General features: G+C 39.0%; 2 protein-coding genes across 3 annotated transcripts in view; one reads left to right on the forward strand and one right to left on the reverse strand.

Annotated features, from left to right (window-relative positions):
• The window catches only part of CHLSN (cholesin), a 140,110-nt gene that overhangs the window by 99,258 nt on the left and 13,863 nt on the right, over positions 1-26,989 (reverse strand). The gene's annotated exons all lie outside the window — the stretch shown is intronic.
• GPER1 (G protein-coupled estrogen receptor 1) lies at positions 17,914-22,864 on the forward strand. Its single transcript, XM_082199480.1, has 2 exons — positions 17,914-18,357; positions 20,995-22,864. The coding sequence occupies exon 2, from the start codon at positions 21,329-21,331 to the stop codon at positions 22,397-22,399; it is 1,071 nt and encodes a 356-aa protein (XP_082055606.1). The 5' UTR covers positions 17,914-18,357; positions 20,995-21,328; the 3' UTR covers positions 22,400-22,864.

Consider the following 26,989-nt stretch of genomic DNA (forward strand, 5'->3'; position numbering starts at 1 on the left):
ACTCTTATTGACAAGCATCTTTATTTGCTTAGGCAACCAGACCCAGTAACCTTTGATTTGATTTGATCTGAAGGCAGCCATGTTTAGGGAAGTTTTTAATGTTTGATGTTTTATCACCACTTCTTCTTCTTCTTCTTCTTCTTCTTCTTCTTCTTCTTCTTCTGTTGGGAGCTGCCCAGAGTGGCTGGGGAAACCCAGCCAGATGGGCAGGATGGTTATTATTATTATTTGTTGTCATAACTGAGGAATACACCCTGTTTCCCCCTGGGACTCATCTTGGTGTGCATTTCAGCCAGGATGTGCACCCATGCTGTGCAACCAAACACTCTCAAATGACCCAGGCTAGGTTCATGGGTGTAGCCTGGGGGGGGGGGGGCGCCAGGCGGGCAGCTGCCCACCCCCATATCAAGTAAAACAATAGAAATACTCACTGACAAATCACATTGGTTCTGCTCCCCTAACAAAAGTCCTGTCCCCCCTAACAAAATTCCTGGCTACACCCACGCTTAGGTTTCATACCATGAAAAGCCCAAATGGTGTTGTTTGAGTTGCAATTGTGAACAGCTAGTTCTGAGTGTAATTAACCATTGTTAAGGCTTTCTCCAATAATGCATCAGACAACTGTGTGTCTGTAATTGAGCACACATCATTTCTTTGAGAGTGTGATTTTTGTTTTCAGCCACCTCATTGTCAGAAGGGGTGTAAGGGCTGTCAGCTGATGCATAAGCTCCTTCTTAACTAGGAAGTCTTTATATTTCAAACACTTGTCTGTTTGCTACAGGCTTCTCATAATGATTATGCACCCAAGTCGCAAATGATTTAAACTCTTAAATTTGCTGACTGCTCGCTTTAATAAAGACTGCAACCTCCTAGAACTGCAGAAAGTTAGCCCTAAATCAGTTGACCAACCACTAAAAAAACAACAAAAAACTCATACTAAAACAGCCCCTTGTGTGCTATCCAAATAAAGTTTACTTTCTTATTGAGCTCATATGACCGTATCCTATGATTGCTCAACTGAATCAAATTGAGACTATAAAAATAAATGTTCAAGAGAAACCACATTTGAAAAGAATGCCCACTTTTTCTTCCTCATTCAATTTCGAATAGCAACAGTAACTGTCAGAGGGAAATGTGCATGAAAATTACAGCACTGTGTAAATTAAAATGTTTAGAATTATCAATAATTACAATTGTATTCAGCCATCTTGCACACTACGGGTTAGTAGTGAGCAGATTAAATTGACTATCTCTTCAACCAAGGTTTCTCAAACTTGGGTTTCCAGTTGTAGTCCAAAAATAGCTTGGGAGACCCAAGTTTGGGAAACCATGTCTTAAATATAATCTCTTAATGCATAGGGTATTTTGGACAAGCTATTTCATGGACACACCACAATTATGCCTCCAAACCCAGCAAGAAGGTAGGAATCTTTATTTCCAAACTTTTGATTCTAGGCGAAGTATTCAGCATCAGCTTCTGGAAGGGGGGGGGGAGGTAAGGGTGTGAGTGTTTTAATCATTACCATTTATACTTCTAGCAATCTCACTTCTTCTAGTCCGTATGCAGCCTAATCAACACTGCTTATGCGTAAGAGGGAACTATCAGCAGGCCAGAGAACTTGGAGGTTGCAAGGAGCATAAAAATATATTTCAAAAAATGGGAAATGAACTTTCACAACAGCCAAATCACTGAGCACGTTCAGTGGGCATGGAAAGCTGACTGACTGTTAGTGGGAGGGAGATCAGGGGAGAGGAGGGGTGAATGGAATGGACTGGCTGGAATCCTGGACAGGAAGCACTCCATAAGATAATATTTTGGCGCAGGTCCTACTTGTATAAAATATTTTTATTTGATATTTACTTGTGCAGCATTTTGAAAATGCTAAACATCTGGACATGTGAAAACATACTTCCAGTATTAGTGAATAGGGGTAGAATGGCTTCATGATTTAAAATAACTGAGAAGCCACTGGATGGCCTCAAAGACTCAGAAATATATGACTAAACACTACTTTTCTGTTCTGGAGTACCCAAACATCACTCTGTGTAGGTCAACTCAAACTTTAAAGTCACATGATGGAGCCATACGCGGGCTAAAATTGCAACGTGTATGGTTTGAATTACATGAAACCAAGTTCCTGTTTCCTACAGAAGAACTGTGGTTTTTTGTTGTCTGAGTTTTCGAACTGAACACGTCACCACGCACGGGAAGCCAAGTATGCATTAAAACTTATTTTCCTCATCAATCTGATCATAAAGACAGCATCAGCCTGTTGCATCTGCATTTTGTTTCACGGGTAAGTAACCTACTTTGTTTTAAATGTAAAATGTTTTCATCATCACTAAGGACCAAAAGCAATGTGAAAAGAGCTCTGTACTTTCAACCTCTTTGCTTCAGTAATATGCTTAAAGCTGCACAAAATGCAGCAAAGTACCACATCTAAAAAAAATGTTATGAAAACAAAAGAGACCAGGATTTTTCTGTTCTGCTAGAATCCTTTTATAAATAATTAAAGTGTCACAGAATTCTTAAATGTGCAAGAAGCCAGATGCTCAACTATTTAAACAAAAGGAAGTGGGGAGGAGGAATCAAAACTTTCTACTGAGCCGGAATGTTGCCTTCTACTGTTTTACAATAAGACTAAAGCAAGAGTTGCACACATAACAGATTTTAAACACAACACTGTTAACATTCTTCCTCTGTGTAGAAGGAAAAAAATCTCTTTTCAATTTGTTTGTTTCTGTAGAAACTGTATTCCTTCAGTTAAATTCTCACTGTAATCAACTGTATAAGTAACTCCATTTTTAATTTCTCTGCCTCTACAAAGCCTGTCTCTGAATTTAACTTATGTCAGAATCCCTAGTCCATCTTTTGCAAAGAATTATAAACACATTTACACTAAACAGCTAAAATAGCAATAACACTCCAGTTACGCACAAGGCTTGCTTGTATAAAAAGCATCTTCTTTCTCCTGTAGGGAAAAAAAACCAGGGAAGGGCTGTCATATGCTAAGCATCTATACAAAAATAGATCTGGTTTCTAAAACAACGATTCCTAAACATAGTAATGCAGCTTGGAAGCTTTCAAATAAGTCGTCAGTTTAATTCATTAAACTGAAATGCCCAGACTTGAGTGTTTTACGCAAACGCATGCAAGGGGGAAATAATTTCAAGTTCTGCCTTTCTCAAGAGATTTCCCTCGCAGTACTTGCCCTCCTGTAGTTCTCTCCTGTGTGTTGTGGGGAATGGTTCGGCTCCATCTATTGGAGGCAAGGATAATTTATTAGCTGTGTGTCTGAGCCTGAGAACAGGATTCCAGAACATTTTTGTATTCACTGCCAAAACAAATAAAGCCTAACATACTAGCAGCACAATGCCTGAGAAGGGCTTTCTTTAAAATGGAGGAGTCAGAAAAAGTCAGAAACAAATAAGGGGAAGAATCATCAGTGAAAGAAAAGATCAGAAAGAAGTTGAGAAACAGAAGTGAACAGTATACAGATTACTATTTTTTTCAAAAAAGAAACCAAATGCATATCCTAAAAAAGAACTGCATTCATTACTTTTAAAAAATACTTAAAAAATAAAATAAAATATTGTGTTTATTCATTTGTCTTATATCCTGCCCAGGGCAGCTAACAACCACCATTAAAATAGAAATACAGTACAACAATAACTAAAACATCAACAAAATCCAACTATTAAAACATAACATAGTGAACAATAAACCTTTAACTGTTAGGCTCCAAACTAGTTATATTCCAAAAGCCAGGACAATTTGTGTGTGTGTGTGTGTGTGTGTGTGCGCACGCTAGGAATAATGCTATTTCCTTGTTCAAATTATGTTCCAAATAAACCCTGGGGGTTCCTTGGAAGCAAAAGAGAGGTTCTGCACTGAGAAAAATCTGTAATATGAGAGACTCCCGTAAAAGCTTGCCTACTACAACATGCTTTCCCTTGCATGCAACAAGCATCCAAAGAAGAAAGTTGGGTTTGTTATAGGACAGACATTCCCTTCACGTGTGGTAACTATGAGGCCCAATGTCTAGGTTAGTGCCCTGGATAAACTGACTGCGCACCTCAGAATACTTCCCAGAATGCTCTGCAACACCCATTAATGGAAGATATGCAGAATATCCTCAGCAGAAAAGGTAATATGAGAAGGACTGCGTTAAAGCAAAAAAGTATGAAATCCATGGCTTTAAACCTAATGCGTTCTGACTGTAATTTCAGCTGTTGTCATGAAATGATGATATTCTAAGACACTTCATTCTGCAGAAGCCACTAAACAACGTGAAGGGATGCACAAACCACGCAGCTTGCTAGAATTGCTGCAGTAAATTTGCTGTTATGCTAGGTAATCAGAGAAAGGTGGTGGTAAGAATTATTTTCCCAGAGTAATGGAAATTAAAGAACCTCACAATCTATATACCTCCATGTAATTTTTTCTTCACTAACAGAAAAGGTACCCTTTCCAGTTATAAATGTTTTTCATTTTATTTTACAAAATGGAATTCTCAATGCCATTATAAGGTTTTTACTAAGAATGTACTATGTGGTGATGTACATTTGATGCATTTGTTGCCTGCTGAGTGTTTTTCAGGCAACACAAAATGCATGGAATCTAAGAGTTCCTTAGAATTCAAATCCAAAAGATGCATTCAATATTAGCTGAGATTCCTGCATTGCAGAGTTGGACTAGATGACCCTCAGGATCTCTTCCAACTCTACAATTCTATTTTTCTAGTTGAACGTACTCTGTCAGTTCACAAATGGAAAGCATTTCTTCAACACTCAAGCTGTAGACTACTCTTATATTATTCTATCAGAACTTAGAACCATTCTATCACAAGCAGGGCTACCCCACATCTGCATTTTCCAGGACATTACTGGGATTTCAAAGGCGGAATTGATGTCTGGCGGGGATTTCTGAAAGGCGGCGCTTTGTCCTGGATCTTCATAGGCAAGTCAACTGGAAAACTCTGGGGTTTGTAAAAAAATTAATTGAGGTCTTCCTAAAAAAAATTCACAACTCTTATTAACACTAATAAATATGCTTATTAAATGCCACTTTGTCTGACAGCTTGCTTGTGAGTCAGGAAGCAGAAAGGTAGACATTGACAGTACTAATACTAAGCTCAACACAAACACTTGCAGATACTAATACTGGCCTAAATAATAAAGTTGCTTTTTAAGAGTCACTGAGATAATATGTCATGTGCTTTGAACACTCTTTCAGTGTCTTATAAATGGTATAATTATTGTAATAACCTAGTGGCTCAGGCTTTTGCGGATGTGCTGCTCTCACTAAATGCTTTTCTTCTGTTAGCAAACAATCTGTTTCTTCTTCTTCTAACCCACAAGTGAGTTTCATTTCAACTTACATTAATGAAACAGAGTTCATTCTGGTAGCAAAATGGAAAGGAACTAACCCCTTTTACATATTTTTTTTTTAAATCCATGCTGAGTGCTAGCTAGCTATTGCCAGTGGAGCAGATAAATCCCTCCCTCCCACTTAACAATTTAGTCTAATGTCCTTTGTGTGCAGCTCACCTTCCCTTTCTTGCATCTGATGCTCTAGGTGCTCCAAATCCCAGTTTCAAAGCTACCTCATTTTAGCCAACTCCACCTTTCTGCTGTAAGCTGTGGGTTCTTGCTGCAAAGATACCTAATTGAAAAAGCTGCCCCCAAAACTTATTGCTGAAGCCTCAGTACAGGAAAGGGTTTTGTTGATTTCATCTAGCATAATTCAGCCAATGCTGCAACCATGCTGCCTGTGATGCTCTAGAACAGGCTTCCTCAAACTCGGCCCTCCAGATGTTTTGAGACTACAGTTTCCATCATCCCCGACCACTGGTCCTGCTAGCTAGGGGTCATAACTGTTCAGGACCAAATTACATGACAAAAATCTGGCCTTCAGTTCATGAAGAGAGATTTGTGGCACAGCAGGCGTTCGATCCTGTGTCTTCTTGGTCAAAGCCCAAGCATCAAAGGCTAGTACTTTAACCATTATATCCCATGGCTCTCTCAATCTTGAAAACCTTGCATTGGGGAAACTGGGGATCAAAATTCCTTCTTGGCTATAAAACCAAGGCAGTCACTGTCTCAGCCTAATTCTACCTCACAAGGTATTTGTAGGAAGGAAATGGAAAACAAATATTCTGCTTCAAGGTCTTTGGGTGAAAGGCAGGAGACATATATAGCTTTTTCTGTGGTAGCTTTGCTCTTATTGCAGGGCTTCTTCCTCCCCCCCCTTAACTAACAGCCAGTGGTGGGGTGGGGGCTGAATCAGGACTATGGGGAGGGGGTATTCACCCCTAACATGGTCTTTATTTGAATCAGATCATCAATCGATCTTGCTGTTCACAGTGAAAGGAAAGCAACACAAGACCTACTTACTTCACGTCTAGCATGGCCCTTACTGAGGGACCTAAATCACAATTCCTTAGCCTAATGTACAGCAGAAGGCTATTGTGAGAACAAGGGGAGAGGAAGGAATGGCAGGGTAGAAGTCTAATAAATAAACTAAAAGCCCATGTTATTACACCACTCTGCACATACATACCCGTATCCCAACAACTGGAAATATTTGTTATTGATACTGTATTTTTATAGTAGATCTCAACTGTTTGAAAGTCAACATGGGTGCCATTTTTAGCTGGATGTCAGGGTGTGCGTGTGTGAATAAGCTAATATTTCAGCTCTGTCTAACATACTCACAGAATAATTCTGTGCATGTTTATTGAGAAGAAAGTCCAACTGAGTTCAAAAGACGTTAGTTCCAAGCTGACATCCATGTTTGGAGGCATGATTTGGGGAAGGACTATTGTTTTCATGTCCTGTTTCTAAGCCTCTAAGGGACATAAGATGCAAGATGGTAAACTAGATGAATACAGTGGTACCACGGGTTACATATGCTTCAGGTTACATACGCTTCAGGTTACAGACTCCACTAACCCAGAAATAGTACCTCGGGTTAAGAACTTTGCTTCAGGATGAGAACAGAAATTGTGTGGCGGCAGCTAGAGGCCCATTAGGTAAAGTGGTACCTCAGGTTAAGAACAGTTTTAGGTTAAGAACGGACCTCTGGAACAAATTACGGTAAGTTCTTAACCCAAGGTACCACTGTATTTGGTCTAATGTAGCAGGGCTCTTCTTAGTCTCTTAAATGTGGCATACAACTAAAGCCTTAAACTTACACTGTAGCTTAAAGCACAGCATTCTAACATTCACAGAACTGCACTAACAACATATAAGCTATGGAAGAAAGTCTTAGGGAGAAACATTATTCCATTATTAGATGAGGCTCTATGGAAACTTCTGATAAGAGACCCAAGGCATTGCAGTGTCCCTGCAATTCACTGTACATATACACTCTGCCTGAATGGATCAGCTTTGCATATTACTGAATGATTTGAAGAAACCACAGTATTAAATCTGGGGATTAATGTGAAAACTGAAATGCTTATGTTACAAAGGAAACAGAAGATGAAATAGTAAACATAGCATGCTATATTTTTTAATTGCAGATATGCTAAAACATCTTTTAATACGAGCACAAAGCTTGGGAAATAGAAGCTATATTTTAAAATGCACTAATAATTACACTCCAAAAGCTCCATATAGGTTTCTACATAATTTAAAATATGAAATGTTTATCCTATTGGAGCACAATCCTTTTTTAAAAAACCTCCGAATAATATTAGCAACAGATTTCTTTCAACAAAGTATATGGAAATCACCTTTTTGATAACGTACAAATCGTGTTTTTAGGTAGCCTATAAAATTACACATTCCATATTTATGGCAGTCATTTTCTGCAGAGCAAACAACTATTGTATCTTTTTACACAGTCTATTATTTGTTTAAAAGAGAAAGTGATGTCTTTTCATGGTAACAGAATCATGATGGCATCACATGATTGAGCTATTACAGTTAATTCCCTGTCAGCTTCACCTTAAAAAACCCTATCTTTAGGAATTTATAACTGCTATAAACACATACACACAGTTCTAAGCTAGAAAAAGAGTATAATCAGATAAAGGTGTTAAAAAGAAGTTTTTAAAAAACAATTATTTTCCCCAATCTCCAATAGTTCCACCATGAGACTGGGGGAATTAAAAGGTCATAATATTACGGCTGAAAATCTATTGCTGCAGTCTTGTAGTCTTCACAACTATTCTGAAACAATCACTGTGAACATAGTAACCCAATAGCCACAACGTGCACTAAGAGGGTAGAACTGCTACTGAATCTACTTGTGATAGTGGAATTCAAAGATATACCAGTGTAGTGACCAGATGACAATAGAGCACCCTGTCCTTTTACTGGGACTATGGTTGTGTCTCTAGTTATTATAATAACTAAGCCCTCCCCCATAGAGGCTATAAACATCATTTTCTATTGTTTGTGAAGCTGTCTCAAGACCACCTCCCCATTCTACTACTACTACTAATTTCATTATTTATACCCCACCCATCTGGCTAGGTTGCCCTAGTTACTCTTAAGTAAGTAACATTGTACTCAGGCTCAACAGCAACTCTACATTCCTTTCTGACAAAGCACATGGCTCTACGGTTTGCAGCTGGGGTGCACTGTAAGCACATTTTGACATTTAAAAAATCCAAAGATATGCGGTGGTACTTTCTCACTTTTCTTCTGCTTTGACTATACATTTAAAGTCCTTTGATTGTTTGTTTTCCAGTTTGCAGAAACACCAAGCAACCAAAGTTCTTCACAAGAATGGTCTCCCATAATATGACCTGGATGAAGTACCCAAGCCAGAGCCGAGATTCATTCACAAGTTTTGAAGACATCATATTCTCACAACATGTAATATCAAGATTTATGCACTGCTATATTACGCTCTTTGTACCAACTGGTCTACTAGCTGGGATTGTTATTTTAAGCATCCTCATCAAGAACCATATGCAGCGCACCAATGAGAAATTAGATATAATGCTTTTTGCTCACACCATCAGCAACATGTTAATGATCCTTTTATCGCTCACCATCATCACAAGGCCTGCCTACCTCAAAGTATCCTATTTTGAGTGTGGAACGCTGTCGTTTTTTTTCAATTTGAATTACTTCAGCTCTCAGTACCTTCTTGTCCTCATGGTGCTTAGCTTTTTTCTTTATAGGCACCCACCCCAAAATGCTTTAATTAGTAAGGCACATCAAAACCCTATGGTATCTGTTGCATTTGCACTGATATGTGCCTTTTGTGCTACACTAATAGTGGTGGCACTGCTGGGCATGGAGAATTACCATGAAGAAACAGACTGCCAATTAGATCCTTTATTTGCATGGCCTGAATACGAGATTATTAAATTTACCTTTGGCTTCTGCATTCCATCTTTGGCCAAGCTTCTCTGCTTTATTCTAATGTTTGTTAAAAAAGTTCAGCCAGAAAGCCATCCCTCAAGATACAATATTCACCCTTATTTGACTGTTTTGGTCATTACAATAACAATGTTTGTGTGTCGTCTATTTTACAACAGTATGATTCTCTCTAGGACCAGCCTGAAGATACAGAGGATAATAGGGACACCCCAAAATGAGCTGACAATGAATATTGCAGAGATCCTGCTGTTCAGCGAAAGCTGTGTTAGTTTAGTTATCATTCTTTGCCTTCATAAACCATGCAGAATCGGCTTATTGAATGTTATAACTAATCTCACAAAAGTTTGCAGGAGGACACATGCTAGTAACAGTCCTCTTGAAATACCAGAGACTCGTGCTGAAGTCTCATCTGGGCCCTCTGAAAATGGATCACACTGACCTCTGCCTTCCAAAATATTAGCATTGAAGAAAAAAGCTACAAATCTGCCAACATACAGAACCTGAAGGAATAAAAGATTTGCAAGCTTATTTATTCTTACAACCTGAGGAACAAATATTCTCCAGCTGGGGCTGAAAGCTACAATCATAGTTACTTAATGTTCCTCCTGTGCTGCTATTGCACGTCGTTGTTGTGTGCTGATGTATGGACAGCGGAGTGAACAACAGGACAGGCAACATGGTCAAGAGCTTTTATAAAAAGAAACTTTTCCAGGATCAACAAAGGGGTAATGAATATGGAAGACTGAATGGGAGAGTGAAGGGAGATCTTGATAAAGAAGTGCATCACCTAGAAGTTAATGTATTATTCTACAAGTGACTCTTATATCAACAAAATTAACTAAGTTATCATACAACATAATCCTTCAGTCCGTACATTTTTATCCCCCTCCCAACATACATTCATAAGGGATACAAGTCACTTGAAAGGGGGCCCTTTTTCTCTGTTCACCCATCTTGGACCAACAAACACCACCCACGGAATTGTCTAGCCTAAGAAGTCCAGCTTTCAGAATCCAGCCTGCTTGAATGTGGGTGCTTCTAAAAGGCTTTTCAGTGTACAGAGTGGAACAGAACTGCACGGAGCAACAGACAAACTAGTTATACTGAATTATAGACATTGAGGCTCTGAGATTAGAAGTTGTACCCATCTTCAAAAGGGGGGCGGGGAGAAGATTGAGGTAACTACCGATCAGTCAGCTTTTCTATACCAGGAAAGACCCTAGAACGTAGAATTAAATGGTCAGTCTGTGAGTACTTAGAAAAGGATGCTGTGATTGCGAAGACCGAGTATGGGTGTCTCAAAAACAAGTCATGCCAGACTCATTTCTTTTTTTGATAAAGTTACAAGCTTGGTGGATTGGTTAATGCTGTGGATGTGGTGTATCTTGATTTCAATAAGGCTTTTGACACAAGTCCCCTGTGATATTCTTGCAGAGAAGCTGGTAAAATGTTGGTTAGATGAGGTTACTGTTAGGTGGATTTGTAGCTGGTTGACCGACAAAACCCAAAGAGTGCTCACTAATGGTTCCTCATCCTCCTGGAACAAAGGGACAAGTGGGGTGCCACATGGGAGGGTTCTGTCTTGGATCTGTTGTTCAACGTCTTTATAAATGACTTGGATAAAGGAAGTGAGGGGATGCTCATCAAATTTGCAGATGACACCAAACTGGGAGGGGTAGCTAATATCACAGAAGACAGAATCAGAATTAAAAATAACCTTAATAGATTGGAGAACTGGGCCCAAGCTAACAAAATTAATTTCAGTAGGGACAAATGTAAGGTTCTACACTTAGGCAGGAATAATCAGCTGCAAGAATATAAGATGGGGTACGCCTGACTTGTAAGTAGTAAATGTGAAAAAGATCTAGGAGTCTTGTTGGACCACAAAATTAATGTGAGACAACAGTGTGATGCAGCAGCAGAAAAAGCTAATGCTATTCTAGGCTGCATCAACACAAGTACAGTGTCCAGATCAAGAGAAAATCACTATATTCTTCCTTAGTCAGACCACAACTGGAATACTGTGTCCAATTCTTAGCACCACAAGGAGGATTTTGACAGGCTGGAATGTGCGCAGAGGAGGGCAACCAAGATGATCAAGGGACTGGAAAGATGATCAAGGGACTGGATGATCAAGGGCCTTATGAGGAAAGGTTGAAGGGGCTGGGTATGATTAGCCCAGAAAAGAGGAGACTGAGAGGAGATATGATCTTCAAATATCTAAAGGGTTGCCACATGGAGCTTGTTATCTCCTGCTTCAAGGGCGGGACCCAAACCAATGGATTCAAGTTACAAGACAGGAGATTCCAACTTAACATTAGGAAAAACTTTCTGATGGTAATAGACTTTCTCAGAAGGTGGCAGACACGCCTTCATTGGAGGTTGGATGGCCTTATGTCACAGTCACTTTAGTTAAGATTCCCGCATTGCAGGGGGTTGGACTAGAATTGGGCCCATTCCAATTATACAATTATATCATTCTGTAAAAATAAATAAATTCCTTCCAGTAGCACCTTAAAGACTAAGTTAGTTCTTGGTATGAGCTTTCGTGTGCATGCACACTTCTTCAGATACACTGAAACAGAAGTTGCCAGATCCTTCTATATAGTGAGAAGGTGGGGAGGGGTATTACTCAGAAGGGTGGGAGATTGGCAGATAGCTGAGTAATACCCCTCCCCACCTTCTCACTATATAGAAGGATCTGGCAACTTCTGTTTCAGTGTATCTGAAGAAGTGTGCATGCACACGAAAGCTCATACCAAGAACTAACTTAGTTGGTCTTTAAGGTGCTACTGCAAGGAATTTATTTATTTTGACTATGGCAGACCAACACGGCTACCTATCTGTAACTGGAATCATTCTGTAAGTTCCCTTAAAAAACAAGGGGTTGCAAAAGGGCATTGTATTTGCTGGAAGTGTGCAGTATATTCAAGACAGCCTAACTGCTGTGCAGTAGAAATGGCAAAGCCATATTTCAGGGTGGGACGGGACATGAATACAGGTTCTACAAACCAGGACAGTTGTTCTGGACTTGAGCTAAATTAATTATTTCGGGTGCAGGCAGTGTTAAATACATCTGGGCAGGCCTTTGCCAAAATATATAATTGATGTAACAATGACCAACAACATGAAAGATTTAACATGAGAATGGTGCTATTGGGGATAATGTGGTATAGTAAGATGAAATGTGTCCATGTGATCATGGTGAATCATGCCTCTTTAAATGTTTTGGAGAAAAATGAAATCATGTCAAAAGACATAGCAAGAGAAAAATGCAAGGAGGACAGTAGTTCTTTCATTAAGATGGGTAATAAATAACAGTCTAGGAGTTTCTTAACAGTAAATGAGATGAATGTAAGGCAAGGCATGGAAGATCTAACAGGGTGTTGGAGCCTTTTTCTTTTCATGCATAGAGAGCGTTATCTGCTGGTTCAAGGCTTACCTTGAAGCAGGGGTAGGCAACATGCTGCCCACCAATGCTGTGAATTCCAGCTCCCATAAAGCCCAACCACCCTGGCTGATGGTCAGGAATTATGTGTCCTAGGGCAGGAACCTTTCTCTCCCATATGCTACTCTGTAAAGTGTCGTCTATGGTTATGGCACCATGTACAACATAATAATCATTATTAATAATTATAGTTTGATTTCTAATCAAGAAGACTGGCTTATTCTAAATACTTCTGAAAATGAAAAGAGAAATGTATGTCCAAGGCAAAATATTGCTCTGGACTGTTTTTTGGTCATGACAAAGGGTATCTTTGTTTCACCAACTTCCTACAACAAAATCACACATCAACTACTGCCACAGGCTGGACTTTGGGATGTAGTAAACATATGTGCCAGGAAAGAACTCAGGCGATTCTCTGTCTGAGATAGCTCGCAAGAAAATATTGTAACATTGTGTGCTTATACATTGCAATAGTTGTTGGGAAAATGTTAGAAGGGATTTTGTAGTGAAGACACATCAGAGCCTTTCAACATCTATGCCAGTGAATATTAGACCAACTAATATTAGGGGGCTGAGGCTAAGGTCTGCCCTGACTACAACAGGACCTCCAAGTGTAACACTTTACCTGAATTGGGAAACAATGAAGGATGTACTCAGGGTTGTTATTATAGGAGGTATTAAGCATGATCCCCACCCCTAGTGATCCCAGCCATTGATTAAAAAAACTTTTTCCAATCCTTCATCTGCATAGCCCTGCCCTGTGTTCCATTTCTTGATCCCGCTAGAGTGTGACAGAATGCTAGAAGCTACTTTTTATGTATATATAGATTACGTTTATGATGATATGATCAACAAGAATCAACAACTGTTTTTCATCTATCAAAATGTGAACCAAATTCAAGTTTTCTCAATGCATATGGTTAATAAAGGTTTCTAAAAATATTTCAGCAGTCTAAATGATCTTCCAATTATTACATAATTCATTTTTATAACAAGCACAAGTAGGATATTAGAAGCATTTTAGTGTATGGATGTTTGTTCCAGTCATGGGGAAAAGCTGTCTACTTCTATTCAGATACAGTAGTGTTTTTTCCCCTGCAGCAATTAAGGAAATGTTATTATAGTAAACCATAAGCCAAATGGAAAAGAACACCACCCATATCCGAACAAAGATGAGTGAGAATTATTAGACTGAGTATACTGAAAGTATTCTAAGCCTGCATTAGCTCTTTACCCGGAGCCTGTGGAGATCTGATGTGCTTTTAATATCCCATTTTTCTGTAGTCTCTGCATTTTAAAAATAAAAATGGAAAGCTATGGTTTAAATTTCAGTAGGCTTGAAGAGGAACTATGACTGATACTTGTGGCAGAATCAAGTACATTGTTGTGTTCTACATAAGAGATGAAAGCTAGGGCTGCAATGTTTAGTCAATTCATTCAGATTAATTCATTTAAAAATTTAATCAGGAAATAGATTTCTAAAATTATCTTTTATATAACATCACGGAGACTGCAAGTTCCATCAGAAGTAGCATTTCTCCTTCCACCTCATACAGGAGGGAATTAATAGGCTAAGGTGCTGTGACCTGAGGGATGCATTCCCAATGTCTAAAACCAAAGAAAGCATGCTTTTTTATTTCAAGTAATTATTCTTATTCATATGCAAATGAAATTTTAATCTACTGGAATGCATTTGATTAATCCAACAATATTATTTAATCGTTTGATTAGTACTGCCCATAGAAGCATAAGAGTTCTGGTGCAGGCACAGGCAAACCCAGCTTGATGGGCGGGGTATAAAACAGGCATATGCAAACTCGGCCCTCCAGATGTTTGGGACTACAATTCCCATCATCCCTAGCTAACAGGACCAGTGGTCAGGGATGATGGGAACTGTAGTCCTAAACATCTGCAGGGCAAGTGTTTGCCTATGGCTGCTCTAGTGGATCAAATATAAAATACCATCTACTCCAGCATCTTGCTTCCCAGAGCAACCAACTAGCTGCCTCTAGGACAGGGGTGGGAACCTCAGGCCCAGGGACCAAAAGCCCTGTCACACCTCTTTGTCGGGATGTTTGAACATACCTAGGCCATGGTCCTGCTTTGCGCCCTCCGCAAGTGCCTTTGTCAGCATAAAACAGGAGTCACCAACTATTTTGGATACATGGGCAGATTTCAAATTTTGAGAGAGTGCTGTGGGCACCAGTCACAACATGGCTGCCATGGGGCCACAGTATACACAAAACTAGAGGGATCACAGTCATGGTGAAGTTTTTTCTGTAATTGTGCTTCCATTCTATAAAAGGCTTAACCTGTTGAATGTCTGCCTGTCATACAACTGTTAAAGGCACAAGAACCCCGTTTTAGCCAATTGCCAACTCTAAACTGAAGCCTATGCTACCATCCTGTACCTAGTTATCTAGGAATAAGCCCCATTAAACACAAAGAGACTTACTTCTGAGTGGACATGTATACCATTACACTGTAAACTAATGATTCATTGTGAAGTTAACAAGTGCCTGGTCCTTAGCTTCTATTAAGCTGGAGACATTTCCAAGCCTCTTCGAACAGTTTTCATATTTTGCCTTTTGGGATTAGAGGGGATTCTTTAACATCTACCCACACTTAAGCAAGTAGTATGGGGGGGGGGGAGTCTAAGCATTATCTGATCTCAAATGAATCCACCAAAGGAAAGATGCATCCTGATTTGGGGGTGGGGGTGGGGAGGAAGAAGGGCAAACTACAGAGAATCCAAGGAATCTCATGGGACTGGAAAAGGTATGGGAAGGGGACTAGGGATCAGAGACCTGGGTATCAAAAGTGCTTAAAGAAGCCAGCAAGGAAGGAAGGCATGGTCAACATCAGGGCCTGCTCCAGTAAATTAAACCCTTCCCCTATGGATCCAAAAGACGCCATCCACCCTGTGGGAAGGCAGAAGAGAGTGAGACAGGCAGGCAAACAGACAAAGGAAGCATCAGGACTTGCTCCAGTCAGACTGATTCCTCAACTCACAAGGCCAACTTTACATATTTTATTATTTGTTTTAGTATTTTGAAATTGTAAGTCTTTTCTTGGGTGTCTTGGAATAAAACGACTTATGAATACAATAATGAAATAATTCTTGCACACTCCAGCAACTAGTATTTAGCAGTATACTACCTCTGAACAGGTTCCATATAGACATCATAACTAATAGCCATTTATCTTACTCACCGTGTGAAAGGAATAGCTCAAAGAACCCAATAAATGCAAACACCGAGAAAATAAAATGAGCATTAGACCAGTGATATGTACAATACAAGCTAGAACTAAACTGCTCTGTGATGTGAGGTTTACCACTGACTGCCCCTGCCTCCATGGAGCTGTTCTCCCCACTCCAGCATCTGTTACATTCAATGCTTCACACATCACATGGAGGGAAATATAAGTTTGCCGTTGCATGCACTTATGACAAAAATCGGTAGCTAGACCCAGCACACCTGTTAAACGCTCAGAAAGTATGAGCACTAAAGCTTGGGTATTCGAAAACAAGGGTCATTCTTTGAAAATGTGAGGAAACATATGCCAAATTGAACAGCGATAACTGTTACCTAGTCACAAATGGAACTCTGATAAATTGCTGCCGCTGACCTAATTTCACTCCATTTTACTATGTGGAGATACCAAATGCCAGCAAATGGAATCTCAGCAACAGCAGAGATTCTGAGGTATGACAGGGGAGCCACCAATGCCCACAGCAGTACGATTACTTAGCGTCTGTCTTGCTAGCTTCAACTATATAATATTGACGCGCAGTAAAATATAGAGCACAATACCACTGGATAACAATTGGATTCTTAAGCTGAAAAGCATGCATACAGGTAGTTTTTAAAAACTGAGTTTAGAAAAGGTCACTCTGAGCACCAAGCATGAATAAGGAATAATAAAGAGGTGCCATGTAGAGCAAGGGTAGCCAATGTTTGAAATTATAGCTCCCTTGATACTTGAGCCCTAGCCATACTGGCTGAGGTTAATGGAAGTTGGAGCTCACATATGGAGGGCACCATATTGGCTGTCCCTGATGCACTGGGACATGTTACAAAATACAGAATAATTTAGTAAATGTTAAATCTCACGTTTGGTTTCTGACCAAAAACCGGATTGTACGTACGTATGTACGTACACACATACATAGTTTAGAATAAAGGCTATCAACAGCCAGAAATAATGACCAAAATTGTGATTTCTGGGTTCTGCAGCAATAATTTTCAAACTGCGTCAAGCTCCTCTGAAATTCAGCCCCCCCCCCCCCGGATATTCTCTGTGCAATGTGCAGCTGGTTAGAAATGTTAACAGAGGCAAAAGTGAGGCCCAGCAAGCCAAGATGGTGCACAGAGAACATGCCCCATAACATTCCTCAGAATCTTCTACAATGCACCAAGATTCCACTGCAGGCACACAGGGCTTATCTGGCAGAGAAGTTTGCTGAACAACCATGGTTCCAGAGCAGCCTACCCCAACCTGGTGTCCTTCAGAAACTGGACCCTAATTCCCATCACCCCCAGCCAACATGAATAATGCTCAGGGATAATGGGACTATATTCCACAATGTATGGTGGGTACCAGGCTGGGACAGGCATTTCTGGGGCAGTGGAGAAATGCATTCAAGGTGAACTCCAGAAGTTTATTCACAACAGGATCAGATAATGAAAACTGCGCAGTGTGTTAAAATCATGCTGTACCCAGATGTACAATGGTATTACTGAAGTACACTTAGGGTAGGTGTTGGTATGGCAACTTCATGCAGCAGAACTTTCAAGCATAGTTTCACAACTGTAAGAACTAGAAAGTTTTTTTGTTTTCTAAAATGAAAAAATTCTCAGAAAGCTGAACTTCTTACAAGTATACTGTGCTTTTTAAGCACTATTTTAATATAAGTCATTTACGACCCGCAGAAATCCCAATTTTTTCTCTATTTTAAGTTTTCTAATTCAGCATGCCCAACTGTGGCCAGGATCCAATAAGCTGCCATGGGTTTGGGAGGCATGCCAAGTGGAATTTTGAGCTTTCCCCCTTTAAACAAGATTTACCCACTCCAACCTGGTGTAATATCCCTGCTTCAAAACATTCAAAAGTAGTTTGAATGAGGCATTGGGTGCTGCTGCTTAAGAAAGGAATGAGTATTTTATTCTTCCCCTCTCTCACACACACAAACACACACCAAGTAAAAAGTCTGCTGAGGACATGCACTATAGTCTTGTCCCTTCCACTGAGAAAACAGGATTTAACGTAGCTGTTCAAGACTTCTTTTCCCACAGTCAGCAGAGCAATTCTAGCAGCCGCCAGGTGGTGTTTGTGCAGTTATCAACAAGCTTCCTTCAGCAGCAGATGAAGCCCAAGCCTCCACCTGCTGCATCACGATTTAGAAGCAGCACCGACACACTGAATGTATGGTACAGCTAAGTTTGTTGCAGGAAAATGATAGCGATGATGAACACCACAATGCAATACATCACAATGGGAATACCTCTTGAGCTGACCGAAATATGCAAGCGGTTAAGAAGGGAAAACAGGACTCACGAAAGAGGGTAGGAATATCTCATTCTAGTTATTAATGCATGTGTTAAAGAATCAGTCTTCACTTTGAGTTTTAATGTTTTTCTTTTAATTGCATTTGCTATACGCTTGTACAGCCAAGGAATATCTCACTCTAGTTATTAAAGCATGTGTTAAAGAATCATTCTTCACTTTTGAGTTCTGTTTTTATTTTAATTGCATTTGCTATATGCTTGTACAGCCAAGCAGTGGTATATGCTGAAGGTGCTTCTTCTAGCTGAATCTGTGAAATGGTGCTCAGTGTACTGGCATCTGAGTTTATTTTTGTATTTGAAGTAGGATCCCAAAAGCAAAAGAGGGATGAAAATAGGCAAACATCCCACGTCTCTCAACATGTTGTTTTGTTTTTTTAAAATTTACAAATTGAACTGGCAAAGAGAAATAAACCAGCAGAAAGAGAGTTAATTTTAGCCTTTAAATGATGTCAGCTCAACAAAAACTGTAGAAACGACAAGAATCTATAAAGCTTTGTTATAGTGGTAAGACTTGCAGGAAAACCTGGATTTGTTGCTATAAACCATTTAAGTATCTTGAACAATCTTTTAAAAATGCAGGTGTTTATTCAGTTCTAAATTAACTGTACCAATACACTACTGCCTTCAGTTCAATCTAGAATAATCTGAATAGCACTAATTTTTATAATTGGTGGTGGTGATAGTGATGTGATTAAACATAAATTAGCCAACCAGTGGTTAGGAGGAAACCAGCTCAAGACCAGTTAAAACCTATGAATACACATTAGTGTAAGGTAAAATGAATCCTAAAAACACATGATGGAAAGAACAATTTAAAATAATGAACGCTGTTGAAATTGTTTAGATTTCTTGCAGAACCCAGAGCATTATCAGAATGCCACTGATGCACTACTATTTAAAATATAGTTTTCCCTTCAATATTTACATTAGCCTGCTTTTTAGTGATGTATAAAAGTGATTTATTCTACCTTGCAGAAACAATAATTATAAAGATTGGCAAATTAAAAAATAGCTGAGTTATTCTTAAACCCTCTACTACTAAAATCATTTTTTTTACAAGATTATGCATTTCCCCCAAAAAAGTAACTAATCTAAAAAGATGTTGTTACAAGCCTCATGGTAATTCAACAACACCGTATTTTATTTTGGACAAGTGAAAATAAATTTTCTTTCTGGAAATAAACATGACAAACTCCTTGAAACGACTTTATGCATGCCTTCATATAAAATAGTAAAAATTAAGACTAAGACCAGGCTAAGGCTGCAAACCAATGAACATTTACTTGGGAGTAAGTTCCACTGAATTCAACTCACTTCTGGGTAGGCATGTATTTGGTCTCCAATAGCAACCGGCTACTTCTGGATATTCAAAAGCTGAGCAAGAGGGAAATAAGTATCTCTCTGATGCATGTTCCCAGGATCTGGTACTCATGACGTATACAACCTCAAAACTTGGGCTTTTTATTTTAAACTATTATGGCTAATCACTATTAATAAATGTATCCTTCCAGTTATTTTCTATAGACATCTAAGATGGTGACCATCACCACAACTTGTGGTAACAAAATTTGTAAGAATAAACACTTATTAATGTCAATCAATTTAATCGGATGGAGAGAACAATTTGGAAAGGTATTCTGGTTACACTTTTCATGTTATAAAACTGTATCATGTTGCCACTGCCACCTTGATCCTCCACCTTCTATACTAAAAATGGCTTATCTTTAGTCTATTTTCATAGAGATTCTAAACCAGTTATTGTCTTCACCATCCCCTCAATAGCTTTTTTCAGATCAGGCAACCAGAGATGCACACAGCATTCTACTACCAACTGTGCTGGAAGAGGTTAGGCTGATAGGTCTCAATAATCAAATGTATGTAATATTTCAATCTGGCTCAAAAATTAGGTCAGAGATATTTAGGCCAAACAGAGTTTCCATCTTATTTACATGTGTTTCCACTTCCATATACTTAAAATGCTGTAAGAATCTTAGCTGCTCATGGCTTTTTGGCAACAAGGTTTACATAATCCAGTTCAAGATTTTAATCATCTGTGGTAATCTGCTTTATTTTTATTTCCTTATAATTTCACAAATCATTTAACAACATAGATAGAAAAGGTAACTGCTTAAGAAATAAATATTCTTTCCCCAAAGACTTCTGTTATACAATTGAAAAGCAATTAAAATGTGCAGACCTATAAGAGCCTCTCTTTTTTTAAGCCTCTGTGAGAAAAATAGAGTAAGAATCTAGCTATCAGTTTTGCAGCCAAAGCATGTGCTGTGGGGGTTAAGATTTCTATAATTATCTATGAAAACAAAGAACATGATACAACAGAAAGTTGATCTTTTATTTCTTCCAAAACTGGCTTATTCCTGATTTTTATCCTTTTCTCATAAGAGCAATGCCAAAAAGATGTTTTGCTCATTGCCACTATATAGATCCTAAAATGATCCCAAAAACATTTACACTGAACATGTACATTCATATATTTGTGGTTCATCTAACTAAATTCACAAAGTCAGCATCATGGATATACATGAACAGATGTTAAGGCTATTCATGTTAATAAACAATGAACTCTTTCATTTTTTCAGGAAGGAGATTAATTATTTTCTTTTTTATTAATTGCAGGTCAAACAAGATTCATTAGTTGCTAAACTGAAGTAAACAGAACTATTATGATTCAGCATCTTTCAAATTGTAAGCAAGATTACAATAGAAGAAATATGTATACACCTGAAATCATCATTACCATACAAAAGTTCCTGTGTTATAGAACATATCAATTGATTCTTGCTTACCACTTTTCTTAAGGTACTGTAGAAATTCTGCAAGTCTTGACCTAAACTGATTCTGCCTTTGCAGAATACAAAATATGACTTCTACAGATCTCTTTGGATTCACCAACAATTTAAACACTTTGGTACTGAAGTTCTAAGCGATATACCCAAGAGAGGCGCATACCATGGAAATTTTCACAGCATCCACATCTCAAGTACTTTGTAACAGCACATATTTTGAACGAAATGGATCATATCTATGCAATGAAAACAAAACTGTCAGCCTCTCGGATAAATCAGAACACCAGCAATACATTATAGGTCTTTTCTTATCATGCCTTTACACAATATTCCTTTTTCCTATTGGCTTCGTGGGAAACATTCTTATTTTAGTGGTGAACATAAGTTTTCGTGAAAAGATGACTATTCCAGACTTATATTTCATAAACCTTGCAGTAGCAGATCTCATTTTGGTGGCTGACTCACTCATCGAAGTTTTTAATCTTGACGAAAAGTATTACGATATCACAATAATTTGTACTTTTATGTCATTGTTCCTTCAAATCAACATGTATAGCAGCATATTCTTCCTAACATGGATGAGTTTTGACAGATACATAGCACTAGCAAAAGTAATGAAGTCCAACTTATTTCGCACCATGGAACATGCCAGATTAAGCTGTGGCCTCATCTGGTTGGCATCTATCTCGGCAGCACTAGTGCCCTTCACAGCTGTACATTTGCAACATGCTGGGGAGGTTTCCTTTTGCTTTGCAGATGTAGAAGAAATTCAGTGGCTAGAAATAACCTTAGGGTTTATCATCCCTTTTGCTATTATAGGCCTTTGTTATTCGTTAATTGTAAGAGTCTTGATAAGAGCCCACAAGCACAGAAGTTTGCGGATACGCAGACAGAAAGCTCTTCGTATGATTTTTGCTGTTGTCCTTGTCTTCTTCATCTGCTGGCTTCCTGAAAATGTCTTCATAAGTGTGCAACTTCTTCAAAAGACAGAGCAAACCTCATCAAGGGACCAGTCTTTCAGACACAACTATCCCTTAACTGGACACATTGTGAACCTTGCAGCCTTCTCAAACAGCTGTTTGAATCCTCTTATCTACAGCTTCCTAGGTGAAACTTTCAGAGAGAAACTGAAATTGTATATTGAACAGAAAACCAAAGTCTCTGTTTTAAACCGGTTTTGTCATGCTACCCTGAAATCTGTTATTCCTGATAGCAACGAGCAATCAGAAGTTTAATTTAGCCTGTATTTAAAGGTACCATAATGGAACTTGATCACAATGCTAATAGAAAAATAATATACTTTGTCCTATGCACAAAGATTTGTACTATTTTTATGCTGATATGTAAAAGATTACACATTACTCAAATCTGCATTTCATTAAGGTTAGAAACTAATAAAAAGCTCGTGGGGGGCCAGCTGTATTTGCATACTTGTGAACAATAAGGTAGCAGAAAACTGTCTAAGGAAGATTTTAACTATAATATACTTCTCAAATAATGTTATTTTTCCTGGCTTATGTTAGATGCCCTGAACAAAATAGTAAAACTGCAGTAAGAATAGGGAAATTCAATAGAACATATTGATACAGAGATGCAGTCACAGATATAGAGAGTTGTTGATTTTCCTTCCAAGAATATCAGCTTGCAAACCTGGTGAAGAAAACAGCTACAGCGTAGAAAGCATGGTACTGTATATTAATAGACACATACTGTTGCACAAACTATTAAGAAAATAGAAATTCAATCTAGATTTACAATGGACCTCTCTTTCTGGGTTGTTGTTTTTTAATTATTACAGTTAGCTATTAGGCTTTTATTACTTCCAAATCCCCTGAATCACCAAGAATCTTCCCCTTTAATAGTGGACTCAGGCAGTTGAGTGCTTATTAGCTTGTAAGTGAAACAGGGCCACCCAAAACTAAGGTAATGGTACATACTCAAGGGACTTCTCCAGTTATACAGAACTACTGTATGTAAGTTTGCAGCAGGAAAGAATGGTATTTAAAAAAACAATTGAAAATGGCTCAAAGGTTTGTGAACTTCCTTAACTCATGGAATGTGGACGACAGCTGTGCCTACAGAAATAAGAAATATTCTATTACTCATCCTGTTACCTGAAGATGAAATTTCCATGACCACATTTAACATGAAAGATAGGAGTTCCTGTGTATTCACTATGCTTTAGTTGTGGGGGCAAATGATGCATAACCCCCATTGTGCTAAATCCTATGGCTTTTCCCCTATGGGTAGATTTCATCTCCACCTCAGGAGACAAAGGAAAAGTTCTAAAAGAACCAGGACAGACTGTGAGTGAGCTGAGACACAAAATGTTAGTGTGCCAGTTGAGGGCGGGGGAAGGAAAATGGACTCCGGGAGAAAAGTGGGAAATTACTAGCTCAATGTAGCCTATGGTAAGTATTCTGGGAGGGTATGCGTGCCATCAGTTTAAAGCAGAAAATATTTCTCTTCCTGCACTATATAGGAATGTTTCCAAGAAAAGGAAAATGAACACATTTTCGAGTTCCACTCTTCAGAACACCTCCTGCATTATACAGCAATTAAATGCTTAAGATCACCTTGAGCTGTTTACTGCTTTATAGGGTAGCAAAGAAAGGCCATGTGGGAAGGTGTTTTGTTTCCCTTTTCTTCTCCTGAAACTCTCCCAGATGTCAAATACCACTACACATCTTTTGATCCAAGCAACTTGGAGCCCTGAATGAGGACCTTCTTCTTACAGGGTAAATACATTGCTATTGGGTACTGCAATATCCACTAACTCGAATCAACTTTTTTCCCAGAATACTTGGATCCTGGGCATGTTCAAGCAATATTTACTCTCAATACCTGTATTCACACAGCAATCAGGAGATTCAATAAGTAACTGGCCCCGTTGCGAGGATTCGAACCGCCGACCTTCTGATTGGCAAGTCCTAGGCTCTGTGGTTTAACCCACAGCGCCACCCGTGCCATTGGTAATATAGAATATATCTCATGAATTGCAATTTACTGCAGATTCTCCCTAATTCTCTTATCTAAAATCTTTCATCATGGTATCACGGAAAGATGGCACTGTCAATAAATAAGGCACCGCCAAATTTAGAAATTGCACTCTATATGCAAGGAGGGGAGGAGGTACACATGAACAAGGAGAGCTAGCATCAAAACTGGCTCAGAGACTGGACAGTCAGAATTAGAGAGACCTTTTCCTATATGGATATTAACATCTATTTGTAAAGACAATTTGCATACTATAATGATTTCATCATTTCCTGCCAGGATGGAGAAAAGTTTGCTTCTTACTGGACTTGAATCACTCCCTTTTGACCACTCTACGGGAAAAGAAATTTGAGTTTAAGGGAAAAGTGGACCTTGGCTGACCCTTGACTGCCTCCTTTGGGCTTAGCTCCCTAGACTTCAACCTCCTCATGCTTGTCACTAACAGGCTGCAAGGTCTTGAGAGCTTTGGAAAGCAACATGGAGAAAGTATTGGAGAGCTACTTTGGAGTGTGGAAAAACAACATTCTTGTACATCCAGGTTTAGCATGCTCTAGTTCCTTTTCAAGCAATGTTAAGATAATCACAGAGATGCTGCACTAAACTAGGTAATGTTCCTATTATTGGAGGGGGTCTGCCTGTTCTGCTGATCATACCCTTGATTACAGGCTAGGCATGGAACTAAATTCTGATTGCATTTCGGAGCTTCAGAAGATTATCTTGCCCATGTGATTGACTTTCAATCCCTTCTAGGATATATACTCTATGAAGGGCTCTGTACCCTCCAGAACTGTGCTATATTATGACCTCCACAAAGATCTCACAGGACAGGAAGACTTAGATCCTGACTAGGGCTGCGGCACATAGCTAACAAAAAGCAAAAAGTTTCACTACAAATTTCCAAGATGTACTTTCATATTTTTTAAAAAAATCTAAATTTATGAAGCTTCCCATGGAGCCAGTAATTCAAGGAGACTAACATGTTGGGGTCCAGGAGCTGCATATCAGCAGCAGGTGTGGTCACCCCACAGTCTCACATGCGCATACATGATACACACAGGAGATCAGAGTCACTTGCAGCTGATCCAGGCAGCATTATCAAAGTTACCAAGCAGGTATAATTCTGAATAGTAAACTAGATGATTACTATGGGGTGTATGGAGTGTTAGGAGAAGGTAATACCTCTGGTACGGAACACATTGTGCTCCTTCTGGGGTAGTTTCTCCACCTTTGGTCCCCATCCTGCAATCAGCTCTCACCTGTGGCTCCTAGAAACTGTCAGCATGCAACAGCAGCGACAACCCGGCAATGGTTTTGACTGGCCAGCTAAACCAGGTGAGGGTAGCCGATGGGTCTCAAACACTCCATGTCCACTTAGTAGGCTTATGGAAAGAAGAAAGTATTCAACAGGCACAGAAAATACATTAAAGACAGTGTCTGTCTGATATGAAACATGAAGGAGTTCCAAAAAGTAGGTGCTGTCACACTTAAAGACTTGGTTGCAATATGGTTCAGAAAGGACCTCCTAATAATATGGTACCTGTACCTCTTCTAAATAATGCAGTGATATGATGTATATATAAGCAATGAAACAGTATCCTTGTCATGTCTCAAGCAAACTCTGAACACCAAAGCCAGCACCTTGAACTTGGCTTGGGACCTAAGTGGCAACCGGTACAATTATTTCAGCAAGGGCATAATATGATGCTGATATGCTACCCCAGAGAGCCACTAAGCTGTTACATTTTGCCCTAGCTGCAGCTTCTGGGTCAATCTCCAGGACAGCTCCACATGGAGTGCATTGCAGTCTTTGAGGCCTGCTGAAGACATTCTTATTTGGACAAGCCTACACAAATGTTTAGAAATTTTGTAGAAGTTTCAATGCATTTTAGTCTATTTTATTGCAATTTTAACCTTCTGTATGTTTTAAATTACAGTTGTAATTTTTTTTAGTTACAAATTTTTAAATGAAAAATATAATAATCTGGAAGTTTCATGTAGATGTTAAATAGCACTGGAGGCAAAATGGTACCTTCTGGTGCGGTGCCCCACAGCATAACTGCCAGGGGGTCAAGAGATCATTACCTAATTCTATTCTCTGAAATCAACTATGACAATAGGACCAGAACTACTGTAAAATAGTGCCCCCGTCAGTTCAGGAGGATATGAAGGTCAATGGTATCAAAAGATGGTGACAGATCAAGAAAGTATAACAAGGTTGCAATCGTTTGTCCATATTCTGATAGAAAGGTAATTTATCAGGGCAACCAAGGCTTATTCAGTCCAATAACTAGACCTGACCCCAGCTGGATAAGAACAGGTCAAGATATGAAAGCTAAGTGTTGCTGCTTCTTTTCTTATAAAGTATAAGGCAACCTTTGATTTTTTGTGGGAAAGTCATAAGCATCTGTACAGTTGCTGAAAAAATGATGTATTTAGCTGATTTTGCCTGGAATCTTTCCAGTATTATGAGGAGTAAAAGTTAAAACAACAGCATGCTCTCTTCTCCCACCCACAGTTATAGCTGTTTGTGGAACACTTGAAAGTCGTCAGAACAGAGTGTGTTGGTCAACAGAGGGTAACAAGAACACAATAATTTTACAGTGAAACCAAGTTCCAACAATATTAAAAACTCACTTATACACAACACAACTGCTTTTGCTAATGCAAAGATACTACATGGTTGTGGATGAGGTAGCAAAGCTATGTCTGCAACTTGGAAGAACAGCAAGGGAAGTAGCCCATGAGAAAATATCTATGCAAAAAGATGCCTGAAGTTGTGGAAAGTCTGGTATGTGGGATGTCATTCAAAGTCAGCCTTTTGGCACTCA

The sequence above is a fragment of the Podarcis vaucheri genome (genome assembly GCF_965113315.1).
Source record: "Podarcis vaucheri genome assembly, chromosome: 14".
NCBI lineage: Eukaryota > Metazoa > Chordata > Lepidosauria > Squamata > Lacertidae > Podarcis > Podarcis vaucheri.

Coding starts and splice junctions, on each gene's coding strand:
- GPER1 (XM_082199480.1), top strand. CDS start 21,329: ATGGAAATTTTCACAGCATCCACATCTCAAGTACTTTGTAACAGCACA.